The sequence below is a fragment of the Rhipicephalus sanguineus genome, chromosome 4, assembly GCF_013339695.2.
Source record: "Rhipicephalus sanguineus isolate Rsan-2018 chromosome 4, BIME_Rsan_1.4, whole genome shotgun sequence".
NCBI classification, from domain to species: domain Eukaryota; kingdom Metazoa; phylum Arthropoda; class Arachnida; order Ixodida; family Ixodidae; genus Rhipicephalus; species Rhipicephalus sanguineus.
Genome location: NC_051179.1, coordinates 111,032,455 through 111,046,896, shown reverse-complemented (window position 1 = coordinate 111,046,896; position 14,442 = coordinate 111,032,455). Strand labels below are relative to the sequence as shown.

The 14,442-nt window shown below is 44.9% G+C and overlaps 2 protein-coding genes across 2 annotated transcripts in view; one reads left to right on the top strand and one right to left on the bottom strand.

The window, feature by feature from the left end:
* Window positions 1-14,442, bottom strand: part of LOC119390552 (monocarboxylate transporter 3) — a 43,859-nt gene that overhangs the window by 19,922 nt on the left and 9,495 nt on the right. The gene's annotated exons all lie outside the window — the stretch shown is intronic.
* LOC119388942 (uncharacterized) lies at window positions 2,567-12,642 on the top strand. Its single transcript, XM_037656283.2, has 3 exons — window positions 2,567-2,739; window positions 5,241-5,321; window positions 12,343-12,642. The coding sequence occupies exons 1-3, from the start codon at window positions 2,620-2,622 to the stop codon at window positions 12,505-12,507; spliced, it is 366 nt and encodes a 121-aa protein (XP_037512211.2). The 5' UTR covers window positions 2,567-2,619; the 3' UTR covers window positions 12,508-12,642.

Genomic DNA, 14,442 nt, shown 5'->3' with positions numbered 1-14,442 from the left:
AGGTGGCTACATACTACAACTATAGAAGAGGGAACGACCCACACCCTATGGAGCTTCGCCCCTAAAACAAGTGTCCGGCGCAGGCGCGTAGCGCTTGAAAAAGCGTGCAGTACTCAGGGTTCTGGTTCACACAGATGTAAGAGGAAACGACACATTTAGCGGAAGACCACTTATCGAGACGGCAAACGCAAAGATCAGATATGCTTTCGGTGTTTTTCAAAACGGAGGCGCACATATTATTTATTTATTCAAATGAAAACGAATATAATAGAAGTATTTCTGAGGATGTTTTCGCAGCCATGAAATCATTCAATGGCTGTGTCCGTTCTGCCTCCTGTGTAGCCAGTCCCGCGTGCAGCGTACATAGCCAAGAAGACAGCAGACGATTATCGGATGTCTTTACACGAAATTGCAAATTTGCTTTTTTCAGCGGTGCAATAACACCTGGCTCGCGTGTTCACGGGGCCCTTGTCTACTTACCGGAAGTGTTTTCTAACTGCGTTCGAAAAATGCTGCAGGACACCTCTTTAAGCAAAACTGTTGAGAAGAAAATGTGTTACGTCTGTAGGCATCCTCCCTTGACGCGCTGTAGCCATGGCTGTTAGCATCTTCCAAGGTGCGCTTAGTGAACACAAACAGCACAAACGAAAAAAGTACAGGACATAAGGCAACGAGCGCAATTTTTTTTAAATGCGAATGCATTTCTTAGTCAAGCTATGTAAGGCATCCGGCGTTGTCCGCGCGCCTCTCCGCTCTCACTCCATCTCCCATAGCAACAGATGTGGGCGCGCGCGCTTATCCTCGCCCCTAGCAACCGGAGCAGGTGGTGCGGGCGGAGTAGCGGAGAGTGGAGAAAAAGAGCGCGCTCTCGCATGTGAGGGCGCTCGCATCGCGGGAGCTCGGCGGAGCTCCCGCGTGTGTGGATAGAGTGTAGGAGAGGGTATGTGCAGTGCTTCGCCGCTCCTTCTCTCGCCGTTCGCCCTCTCTCCTCTCTGCGCCACCGCCTCAATGCAGTGCGTTTGAAACGCGTTTGTAGCGTTTGTGCTGCCTTGGCACAGCCTGAAAACAGCGCGTTCTAAACGCGTTTGTGTGGCATTGAAGGCGGTGGCAACATCCCTGAGGTGATTACGAATGCACGTAGGAAGCGTTCGTTGAAAGAGGTGCCCAAAAGGGAGACACTTGAGCGCGTCGATGTTTCCAGCTTTACGCCATTAAAATTACTACGCCATGTACTCTCTGCGCAAGAAATGCATTCGCATTTCCTCACGATTCGCTTCGAGGAGGTGGGGGCATTTTTTATTTTGTTGTGCGTATAGATAGCAATGCTAGCCCAGAGTTGGCTATTCCATTTCAATGCAGCCTGTCATGATTCCCCGCTCACGTGCCATAGGAACAACTTGTGGAAGACAGAGAAGAAGACGTCCTGCGTTCGCAGCGCATCGACGCAGCATGGCATTGAGTTTTGCTCGCTTTTGGATTCGCAACGAGCGGAAAGCTCCTAGAAGTCAGAGGTAGGAAATGATTAGCGTGTGTCTTGTTTTTACTAACGGTCGACTACAAACCGGCTGCGCAGCACTTTCTGGAAATGCTCCAGCTGCCCTACCTTGCCGCCCTCTCTTCGTCACTCAGTGAGAAGGCTACTTTGTTTAGTACATGATACGATGACCGACAGTATTATACCTGAGTTGTAATTAACCCTAGCTCTTTCAATTAGAGGCAAGCGAATGTTTGATTGACAGATGTGAGCTAAACTAGCACGTACTCTGTGCAGAAACAGCGGCTGCGGAAGGTGTAAAATTGCGTCGATGCTTTGTCCCAAATTAATTTACTTTAATGCAAGCAACCGCTTTTTAAATTTTGAGATGTGCATGATCATGGTAATTGAAAAATGAAAAAAAAAAACTTGGCTCACACTTTTCAATGAAGAGTAATTAATGTCGAAATCAATTTAATTAATAATTATTGTTTAATAATATGTCCATTATTTTTACTTAATTCATTACTCAAACAATTATTTAGATGGGATAGAATAATGCCCAATAGCCAACATACCAATTTCCGACGCAAAACTAAAATAAATGTCCTATCTCTGCATGGTGAAAGAAGAAGCTGGCTCAGCCAAATGCGCGAACAGCATGACCGCTTCTGTAATTTCTTTGTTCACAGTGACATCGCTTTGTTGTACGTACCAGGTTGGCACCATACGTAGAGCAGATGCTGAGTATGAGCTCTTGAAAAAGAACAACGCTTTATCTTTACCAGGTGCTTGCTGAGTGACCTAGAAAATTGATAATTGCAATTGGAATCACTGGGCCTGAAAGGGTTAATTTCGCATTGTCAAGTAGGCAACACATACCACTGCTTATCAGAAACGCTCGAATGTTAAATAAAAAAAATATGTACACTGATGACATGGTTACATAACAATGCTAAATTCAAGATCAGAGGATAGCGCTGGTAATGGATATCAGGAGATCGGGTTGGCGTATTTTGCGCCGGTAGGCAATGCTTCGCTTCAAAAATGAACAGCGATAATACAGTTTTTTTTTCTTGCCTCGCAGCCCGGTGTACGTGCTCAGACTGGACACTCCGGCCAACACCGGCGAAGACCGCGGCAACATGGACGTCCACTTCGCCGGCTGGAGGCAGCGATTCGAGGGAAAAATCGTCCTCATATTCTCCATCGTGGTCGCACTGCTGATAGGAGTCGCCGTGTGCTTCGTCTTTGGAACGAGCTCAGTACGTATGGTGCAGTGATGTACCTTGAATTCAGTAAGATTCTCACGGAAATTATGACTTACGTCATCTCACTGCGAGGCAGTTGAACCGTCTACAAATAGTACACGGCAGTCTTACAAGAATGGTATTGACTAAGCCCCCCCCCCCCCAACTCGTAAATGCATGACGTCACGAGCCGACACCTTTATCCGCTTCATCAAGCGATTTATTCTTACACTGTTCTCGTATAACCAAGCTGCTTAAGGTATCATTCTAGCGTTATAAAAACCCGAAAGCGTTAGTAATCCGCTAATACTAGGTAAGGACAAAGTTAGAGCGCCTTGATGAAAGCGAAGTGAAAGGCGAGTTATGCGACGGCAACAGCGTCTTTGATTAGTTACAAGTGTAAGAAGTCGCTAGAAAATATGTGGCAGCAGAAATCAACTGGTGGTAATTATTCGCGGAGGATGAAATAAACCCGTAGATAACATTACGCAACGCCGCCTCTGTTGGCAAGACAGCGCAATATCAAGCCTCAGTGTCGGCCCAACACGTGAGCTCTGAGATGCAGCGTATTGACCAAGTGCGCATGTGCGTATTCGTCTCCATAGCTATGTTTGCACTGCGCGTGCGTTATGATGTGGAAATCACCTCTCGAACCAATACTAGCTTTAGCTTCAACCGTATTGAGCGATGCTCCGTCCTGATTTCTTTCCTTCTTCTTTGAAACTACAATTGCCAATGCGAGTAAGCACAACGGCAACTCCACGACACTCCGACAGCGAAGTGAAAGCGCGCCAGGCCTCTTAACGCGCTTGTTTTCACATGGGAAAGGCTTGAGGAAGCGCGCAGATTGCGTGGACGCGCCTGCTTTCTGGTGGGGCATTCATAAGGGCGTTCTATTCCGCTTAATGACGCGTGCCCCTATGGCGTAAATAGTCTTAAGGTCATGTGGCCGTAGTACCAGAAGGACCGATGACGAATACCGCGAACGAAAGCATTAGAAGCTGCATATCACTCTAACGAAACACTGTTAACATTTTTATTTGTGGTTATCCGGAGTAACACGTGCTGGGCTGATTCCACTCGCGCATGCGTATGGGCGACGTCGCTGCAGAAGCTTTATATTCCACCCGGTATACAAAATCTGTCGTAGTAGCAAGGTGTTGTTCGCTTTTAAAAAGTTCGTGGCTTAATCGTAAGTGCCTTCAGCCGTGCGACTGACACACGCAGTGGAGCACAAATTATTTACAGCCATTCATCTGCTGCAACTACTGCAGCATAGTTTGCCATTATCAGTGTTCCAGGGGGCCTACTTTATACAGACGCTTGCACATAGCGTTTAACACCTTCATCAGCTTTTGTATTCTCGCGTTTTATGGCCCGTTCACGAAGGCATCGTCGCTGTAGTACTGTTCATATATGAAGTCAGCCAGAAAACAGATTTTACGAAAGCAATGCTTTGTTAATAGCGTGCTGGAATACCTATTCATTCCGGTGTCTGCGTTTGTGCATTCGAGCGCTTGGGGTCAGAAGACCAGCTTTGGAGTGAAAGTTTGCCCTAAGGGCGTTGAAGATTTTGTCATTGTATGCATGCATGTAAGTGTATGTCTAACACTGCGAGGCAGCCTGTCACTATTTAGGTCTTGTTAAAAGGCAGCTCTTCATAATATGCGCGCGTTGACGTAAATGGTCTGTGTCACTTTATTATTAAGGAGCTCACTCGACATACATTATTGTTTGACTGTTTATTTGATGGCTCGGCGTTCTGTACTAATTTGCGGGTTTAACGCGTAGTTTTCACATAAAAAATGGCGTTGTTAGAAAACGCTGATATCGTTCGGTAATTAGAGCGAGTTTGTCTACCAGGAGGTGGCGAAGTCTAGAGTCACTTCTTGTTTACAATTTTCTACCTACCAAAGGCAATCTAACACGTTGTGTACAAAACGAGCATTCATGCAATGCATAAAACATTTCATAGCCGTGATGTATGCATGAAAATGCCACGATTTGGTGGGAACTGTTTTGAGACAATCCTTAACACTTATTCGATCTATCTTCGTCAGTTCTTTAATATTCTTGGAGCATCATATCTGGGGCAAACTGTTAGACTTAGGAGGCATATTTACAGGAAAGAAGTACGGAGGTGAATTAATTAACAGACTTCAGAGCTATGTAGATCATAGCGTGGTCGTGTTCATATTTATTTCCTTTGCAAGTGCTGTCGCGCTCAAAATTACTTGCAACATCCCGGGAGCGCGTGGCCTCATGAGCTTGAAGATCATCCACGGTGTCCACTAGCCCTTATTTCCACAGCTAAACGCTTTTCTCTCACTTGGCGGATGATTCCAAATAAGAAGATATTATTAGGTTGTGAAAAAAAGAGTGCAAGACATGCGCACTTTCTCAGCTTGTGAGACCACGCATTCCCACGTTGCAAGCCATATTCATCGCGACTGTACATGTAAGCAGCAAACGCATTTCAATAATCTTGCTCTTCGGGTTGGTTCGATAATTTGCAGGAGGCGAAGGCATCCTCAGGGTCCCACGAGCCCTTGACGGATTTCACGGTTCCCACTGCTCTGACCTCGGCGAGACGGCAGGTGAGTGCTGGGTGCGGACGCCATTGTAACCATAATACTCGCACACCTCGGAGTAATAGGTACAGTTCATGTATGGAGCTGCTAACTTATGAAATGCTGCTAACTTATGAGATGTTTAGAAACTTTCACTGGTTCAATTACCTCTACTGCTCAGGAATATAGTTTTCTTGTTCAGCCCAGCAGAGTCGTAGAAATATGATGATATCTCAAACCGCATGGCGCAGCGCTCCGCCGCGTGATACACTGAAATGCCTTAATAGGGCCCTGTCTCCGGTTTTTGTTAACACCTGAGTGCGGCCTCCATGATCGTACTCCTGAGCTGCGCTGTCCAGGCGGGTGATACAGCACTGAAGATAGTATCAGAAACACGCTAAAATTGCTGCGACGCCCTTGAACCAATATATTTCTGAAAACAAGCTATCTAGTCCACGTGACTGGAAAACAAGCAGAAAATGAGTAGCGATTTTTTTATTTGCCTGTTTCCTCGCAACATAACGTACTGTCGGCCGCAAAAGTTTGCGGGATCTGCAGTGCGTGGCGGAGCGACGGAAAACTGCATTGCTGCGTCACCTACTGTGATGCGGTGGTTGTTGAGGTTATCGGCCGCGGCCTCCGCGATTAGATCCGGCAACGGCACGTTTTTCAAACGCGCCGTCGCTAATCGCTGATGCCGATAGCATCAACACCCGCCGCGTCACGGTAGGTGACGCAGCAATGCAGTTTTTCGTGGCTCCGCCACGCGCTGCACATCCCGCAAACTTTTGTGGCCCACAGTACTTCTGCCGCTGGGACATACTCATAGTAGTGCCCTGTAGGTCCCTTCCTCCTTTTATTCTTTTAAAGCTGGGCAAATGGCCGTCTGTCAGCGTTAGCATGTCTATACTCGGCGACAACTTTCCTTGACAGCACTGTGGAAGCTACAGAACCGAAGTGCATGCCTGCTACCGCGCCAAGAAATAGTACTTACGCTTACTGATAATTTTCTCGTTTTTCTTGCTGAAATAAATGTTGCTTTATTTATTATGAGACTGAAACAGTTGCGGGAAGTCGTAGGTAAAATACAGTTATTGTTCACCTCGCAAGAATGCCTTCCTTTTCTTTCCATTTCTGAGACAGCACAACCTTTTCAGCATGCCCGTTTTCCAAAGTAAACATGGCGTCCGTGACGTAGTGGGTCAGTGTGCGGCCGCAAACGCACCGTTTAGTTCTCCAAGAAAAATGTACTCGTAATATGACACTAAAATGTACTCTGAACAATCGAAATGTCTCTCCCGTTCACATTCCCTTCACATTTTTCGTGAATATGTTTTCTAAACGCGTTAACGATGCGAGCGAGCAAAACCGAAATCAGCCGCAAGCTGCCGTACTACTTGCGGAGCAACACGAATGTGCGGAAGCCCCGCCTCCGTAGCCTTCGCTCCAATGTCAAGATAAGTTGTCGTCGAGTATAGTAAGAGTGACGACATGTCACTCTTAGCAGAGACGCTAACAGGCGGGATGCGTCAAAAAGAGCCGTTGCCTCGTTTGCGGGAGTATCGGGAAAATATGCTCTCGTGAACGAGGATTCTCGTTGTGGAATAATTCCTGGTTTTGTGAAATACTGCAGCATAAGATGGAATAACAATCGCTTTAATCAAGCATGGAGGATATAGTACATTGCTGAACGAGGCACCTTAACACAAATTGTACAAGAAGGTAAGAGGAATTAGAACTTTTTACTAATTCGCAAGAAGAGAAACGGTAAAGAATTGAAACTTAATCTCATTAGGGGAGGGGCTAGTTTTAGTATTGGGGAAAATATGTATCATGTTGATTACCTGAACAGTCAAAGGCATATCAGATTTTAGGCATGTCAGACCACAGGGTGGCTTCACGGTTGGTTATTTACATTATAATCACACACATATCAGCAATATTATATGTGATAATGGTGATATGACTCTAAGGAACTGCATAAAAGATTTCTGCCTAGCGGAGATGCAATCAGCCATGGAGGCATTGCGTTTTCATAGAGTATATGAGCGATATATGAATATGCTGTCAAACATACGTTGAAAAATCAGAGCCATTTTAAATATTTCATAGAAAAGAAAAAAAAAATAATGAAGGCGTCTTAAAGTACGATCTATGTTATGCTACCCGCTGCATTCTTAGAATTATCCGAAGCATTAGATTGGGAATGACGGAGGTTAAAGCAACGGGGAATGTCACATTTATCACTGTGGTTTACAGAGGACGTTGTTCTGTGCAGTAACGCTCGGGATGGCTGTAGAAAGCTATTTAAGACGTTTACACACAAAATTAAGAGACAGGATGACAAGGTTGCGGGTCATAAAGAGCACATAAGACTAACAGTAGCCGATATTCTGGGTGATTTTAGAAGGAACACATGGATATAAGCAGACCGTGTAAGGCGTATGGCAGCAACGGGTGATTCATACAGTGACGCGATGGTGGTGTGTCGAAACCTAAGTGGTGCGTTGAAATTAAGCATCTTGTTAGCATACGCTGGTTGCAGCGTGGGCAAGATAGGTTTAATAAAGATATTGTTGGGCGATGGCTTTATCTGGAAGTGAAGATACGTAGGCTGACAGCGATGATGAAACATAGGGGTGTACGTTACTTGCGCTAGAAATAACGTTACGATATTTACTATAAAAAGTCAACAATAAATTGTTTATCCAATTACTGAGAGCACGTACCACAATTTTCTAGGGGTGTGCGAATATTGAATTTTAGAACCGAATCGGATAAAAATGACGCCAAATTAATGCGAATACTAATCGGATAGTATTCGAACAGTTTTCGAATGTTATAGTAAGGCAACCATTTTCAAAGCAGCCTTAGAATGGTGATGTAACGATTTCCGAAACAGCCCTAGAATTCCACGACATTTTACTTCAAACAAATATTAACAAAAGAACATTACGATTAACTTTAACTGATGAAAAAGTACCACAAATATGTAAACTGAGGCAAGCCCCTACACAGCAGCAACAAGAGCCTTAGAAATATTTTTAACTGCAGGTTGAAATACAGTAGCGACTGTAATATGTAGGCTAGCACTTTGTCGACAGATTTTAAATAAAACTGATGTATATATTTTAAACAATATTTATCAGTCGACATGATGAATGTCGTAATGAGTGATAGTGGAGTAATGACTGCGTCGCTTCGGCGACACTGGTGTTATATTAAGCAGAAACGCCTTATGATCCTGTAATCAATATAGCGTGGATAGGGCTACATACATTTTGGTAATTCGGTTATTAAATCTAGAAAGGTTACCCCTCTCTGTTCCAACGTTTTGTTCCTTTGATGTTTTATTCACCGGTGCTGATTATTAGGAAAATGTTGAAAAAATATTCGGTATTCCTAATATGCGCTTTTAGATTCGGCGCTCGAATCGAATAGGACGCTGTCCAATTTGTTATTCGAAATTATAGAATATTCGCACATCCCTATAGTTTACGCATGCGGCACAGGCGAATCTTCACCTTCGACTTTCAACGAAAGTTGACGTAGAAATGCGTTGCTATTGCACTTACATTTAAAACAAAATGTCATTTCATGCGCTGAACTCTCAGTTTATCCTAACACCGATGCGTTCTAGCAGTGCAGATTGGACAAGTTTGACTAGATTCGTTGTAAGAAACACAACTCAGGCCGTAGGACCATTGAGGAAGCGCTTCACTTGACCAAGGCAGTTTGAGTGAAAAATGTGAAAAGATTAAATAAGGTCCCAGGGCCATTGATTGCAAGCCTTAAGCAATAGAAAAGGTGCGGTCATATCCATAGGACGGCAAACTCACTCAGACTCACTCAGACATATTGAGCTCTGAGTCTGATTGTGAGTGAGTCAGTCTGAGTAATAATCTCGTGAGTCCGGGTGAGTAATATTTTCGTGACTCTGGGTCCGAGGGAGTCTGAATGGGGAAAATTTTGGTGAGTCCGAGTGAGCCCTGAGGGCAAAATACATTTCATGAGTGAGTCTGAGTGAGCTTCACATTTGTTTGCCGACCTATGGTCATGTCATTGAATGATACTGGTGCGCTGCAATGGCTTGAGTTATGGCTTGAGTTGAGCATCGCACTCGCAGTAGTGACTTCCTTTTGCGTCGCGCTGATTATATTTGCGCCCGCATTTTTATGAATACAGAAACGCCAGAGCTGCGCGGAAAGCGCAGCGCAGTCACAGCGAAAGCTGGAAGAGCGGCATTTCTAGAGCCCTTTCTAAACTGTCTTGGGGCAAGAAGACTACCAACGTACCCACTACGCCAGAAATCATAATTTTTGTGAAGTACGGAAGCACCCACTACGCCATTATTCGTTATTCTGCGGAGAAGCGAGCTACCATCTGTAACGTACTTTTTGTTGATGCGACGGCTGATGACGATGAAGAAATATGGCTAAGCCTTTTGTAATGGGTTGAAAGCTTTAAACGACACGCTAGTTACGGAATCCGCATTTTGTGACGACCGGTCGTTATTTCACTCTCCAACCAAGTTATATAACATACGTTAACGTGAGTAAGAGAGAGAGAGAGAGAGGGAAAGAACTTTATTGAGGCCCTGAGGAAATTGATTATGGGGTTCTTATGGGCTTCCTTGGCAACCAATAGAAGTGCACTTGCGAGGAAGCCACTACACTATAAACCATAATTTTTGTGAAGTAGGGAAGCAGCCACTATGCCATTCTGGCGTCATTCTGCGGAGAACCGTGGTACCTGCTAAATACCTGTAAGGCCCACTTTGTTGATGCTGTGGCTGATGACCATGAAGAATTATGGCAGAGTCCTTTCTAGTGGGTTGGAAGCATTCAACAATCCACTCGTTGCGCAATTTGCATTGTGACGCCTAGTTACAGAATTCGCGGTCTGTGACGCCTAGTTATTATTTTACTGTTCTACCACGCTACATTAAATATGTTAATGTGGTTCCTTCCAGGCATGAAGCCTCTATAGGGCCCTTTTTCAAAGCCGTTTCTAGCACCGGCTTGGCTCTGAGGTAGAAGACTGGGCTCCAACGCAGAGGGCCTAGCTTCGAACCCCGTTCCATCCTGAAATTTTTTATGTTTTTTTTTCTCATTTCGTTCGATAGCGGTTACGGACACCGGCGGTGGTGGCGTCGGACAACTACGGCGACAAAAACGGCCCTTGTTGTGGTCTCATAACAGCTTTCGCTGAAAATGTGTGCTCAGATGTAGCTGCAAGTCAGTGAACCCTAGGCGGTCAAAAATTGGACGCGACCCTAATACTTAGCTGTCTGGTAGTGGCACCCACACATCGGCTTTCGTGTGCTCGTGTGTATTATTGACGTGAACAGCGCGTGGGATACACAAGGACGAAGAAACGACGAGGACTAGCGCTGTTCACGTCAATATGGAATACCAACTAGGCCGGTCACACACCTTGCGTGTGTATTACTCGGGTTAATTAACAGCGTGTTTTGTCGCGATGCCGAATCGGACTTTAGAGGTTGCACAGAAATGAGCGCGTGGATGAATCGTGTGCGTACAACACTTCTCTCTAACGAGAGGTAGGTGGAATCGCATGCAGCCGCGATATTCAGAAAAACTAAACTGAAGCGCACACATCACTTTCTAGGTACCAATCGCTATGTCATGTGATTTGATATATAAGGATCCAGATAATTAATGCAAATCTCATGTTGTGCCGCCGGCGGAACGACACCATAATGGCCACGTGGTCGATCGCATGAAAGCGGATGTGTCGAAAGTGTGTGCTTATGAACGCACCCCTGATTTTGTTGTCAAAATTTGGAGTTTTTTTTTTTTCACTCGCACGTAAGAACAAACGCTCACCGCGCGTGGTATGTTCTATATGCGAATAAAAACGTGCGAGGGCTGCGGACGTTTGGTTCCCAAGCAGAGAAGAGACACCCTGACCGTCTTTCGTGACGCGAAAGGCGCATGGAGATAAGAGCCGGAAGGGCAGAAATAAGGGGCTGGGGTGGTAGGAGGTAATGGGCTGCGCGACTCCGGCAGTAAATGCGTTCTCTGAACGAACGGGCCTGGTCGCCCGCAGTCGTACGTGCCGTATTCCGTATCTTTTTGGGTTATCAGCAGATGGTTCATAGCTTCGTAGTTGTCGTGCTCTCAGCAGAAAGTGAGCGGTGAAGCCGTAGACGGCACGAATGTCATTTCGCTCGCTGCAGGGGCGGGGTTTCCTGAAACGGGCCAGCTGCTAGCCATATTAAATGCGAAGCATAGATAGATAGATAGATAGATAGATAGATAGATAGATAGATAGATAGATAGATAGATAGATAGATAGATAGATAGATAGGAACGGTCAAAGCGGTTTCTTTGCGATCGAAAGCAGTTTGACCGTTCTTATCTATCTATCTATCTATCTATCTATCTATCTATCTATCTATCTATCTATCTATCTATCTATCTATCTATCTATCTATCTATCTATCTATCTATCTATCTATCTATCTATCTATCTATCGAGCCCTAGGACAACCCTCCCCCCCGAAAATGTTGCTTCATCAGATAGGTACTTTCCTCTAAAGAGTTGCTTTCCTCAAATACTCAAGGGTTTCAGCAGCAAGACCCCACCGCCCGAAAAAATTCCGCGCTACGGGCCTGCACACGATATAACCATACGTTATACCCATAACTGCACGAAGAAGTCGGTTCAACGCGCAACGCTTGACACAAAGCAACACAAAAATTCGGTATAGGCCACTAATGTCTTACTGCTTCGCACGACATCGACTCCCAGAATGAGTGGCATCTGCCGAATTATTTCGATTACATTGCACTTTGTTACTATGACATTCATTGCTTCCTTCGCTCTTGCGACGAAAGTGTCACTTTTTTGCATCAACGCATTTTTTTCTCATCCCGAAAAAAAGCTTTCGTAAAATTTACTCCGGATAATTGACGTACCCGCCAAATTCTCTTGTTTTTTTTTTAGAGCAAAAAGTGCGTTTATTATGTACATCACGCATTAGCATATATACATTTTTACAAGCAAGAACGTTTTTGTTAAGACGCAGGAATCGCAGCTCGAAGCCGAAGGCACCGCGACGGCGAGCGGAGGCCCCAAGAATGCGTCGGTGAAGTGGAGTAACGACAGCAGCAGCCAAGTTTCGACGGGCACGTCGACGTTGGACCCGTCCACGGGAGTGAACTGCTCCACAGCGACCCCTGAATGAAACTGCTACTGTGACGGCGCGCTCAGACTTCATGAGCGCTTTACAAGCTGATAACAATTAGTGAAAAATGTAATACAAACGAAAACGAACATATGATTACAAAATAACATATGAAGGTTTTGCGGTGTAGTCGTTAACACTGCCTGAACGATAAAGGGGTTCTCTTTATTTGGGGGAAAATGAAACCGTACGAATACATCTGACGTTGCCGATAAAATGGACAATCCACTTTGCCTTCACATCACCTTGACTATCACCTATTGCGAAGAATCGGTGATATTCTTCGTTGCTTATGTTGTATAAGCAACCAAATCGTTGGTAGATTATATAGGGAGTATATTTCTTGTGTAAAAGTAATGAAATAAACCGTATTTTGGTGAGATGAACAAACGGCACTCTGTTTGCTTTTATCACTCAAAGTGAGATGTGTATTCGCTCTTTTGTAAGGCGTAGTATTGATGCACGTGGTACTCATTTAAGAGCTTCATCAGATGCCGACCTCGAAGACGTAGCGACTGTAGACAATGTAGTTTGGAGCCGTTCCACCATGTGCTGTTGGATAACCAGTGAAGGTTTTTAGCACAGGACGCAGAGGCGACAGATAATTTAGAACATGAGAGTCGGGGGCTCGAGGCGGAAACGAAACGAATGAGGCTTTGCGTGGCAGTCACCACAAAGCCGCGCCAGTGCTTCGAACTGTTTTGGCAAAAAAGACCCTATGCAGGCGTCATATTAAGCGAGGAGTCACGTTAACAGACGTAATATTGCGTTTCAGAAGCGTAGAATCGCGCTAGGCGTCACACACTATGAAATACGCAACGAGTGAGTGGTGTTAAAGCTTACCACCAAATGCAAACGGCTCGGTCATCATTCATCATCATCGGCAGCAGCAGTCACAGCAGCAACAAAGTATACATCAACGTAGGTTTAGACCTCACAGACGCGTAATGGGTACGGCGATAAAGTCTGCAGCACATTGTAAAAGACGTTCAAAGACAAGAGTACTTGCGTGAGCGGTTCAAAAGGTCCATTTAATGCAAAACATACGTACTTGTTCGATGCGGCTTATTTGCAGCCAGGCTTTCGCCTGCTTCTGTTACGAGAGTGTAACAACTGGGAACTTTTTAACATCAAAACTGTGTGTTCCCTCGAGAAGCAAATTATGATCGACTGTCTGCAAATCTGTCAAATTCGCACAACATTATTCTAAGGATCTCGATATTGGATTCCAACAAAGAAAATGAAGTAACATGTTTGAGCCAGTTTTAGTATTTAACCTTATTTGCGTATAACTTAATATTTAATCGATATGCAGTCAGTGATGTTCCATGTTTACATAAAAAGAACGAAATCGTTGGCTCAAAATGCATGCAAGATTTGTTTTTTGGTTGTATTCATTTAGAGTAAAAAAGTACTTTTGGGCGTTGGTCTTGGAACGCGGCGTGTCGAGTCGAGACGTCGAACTTCGTAGTGGATTCAACGAAGTCGTCGACTGTACTCATAAGCAGCGCAATGAGATTAAAAAAACCAAAAACAGTGGTTATTCGGAAGGCCAAATTCATCCTATGCGCAATGTATCTTGCTCTTTCTTGGCTACTAGTTCAAAGAACTGGTAAAAACAACATGTTACGCACACGCATGTGGACGGTACGCCTCAAGGGGCTATGGTTAGGCGAAACCACAATTCGTCCGTCCTCTGTGCGCAAACACTAGCGCATACGTGCCACAGAAGTTCGACAAATCCCACTGCTCACGCACCAGTGGTCCACTAAGAACGAAGAAGGGAACACACGAGCGGCAAGCACCAGTTGTAAGATTTCTGAACAGAAGTAACCAACAATTGAGAAAGAATGAAATGAACGGTCAGGATCAATACACTCATAAACACCGGGGCCGCACGTTTCAGCTTCGGTATTTAACCATCTGTACCGAGTG

What these genes read in the sequence shown, in the direction of transcription:
- LOC119388942 (XM_037656283.2), top strand. Translation starts at nt 2,620, where the DNA reads ATGGACGTCCACTTCGCCGGCTGGAGGCAGCGATTCGAGGGAAAAATC. An exon ending in TCGTCTTTGGAACGAGCTCA is followed by an intron (nt 2,740 to 5,240) that starts GTACGTATGGTG and finishes GATAATTTGCAG; the next exon opens with GAGGCGAAGGCATCCTCAGG. An exon ending in TGACCTCGGCGAGACGGCAG is followed by an intron (nt 5,322 to 12,342) that starts GTGAGTGCTGGG and finishes GTTTTTGTTAAG; the next exon opens with ACGCAGGAATCGCAGCTCGA.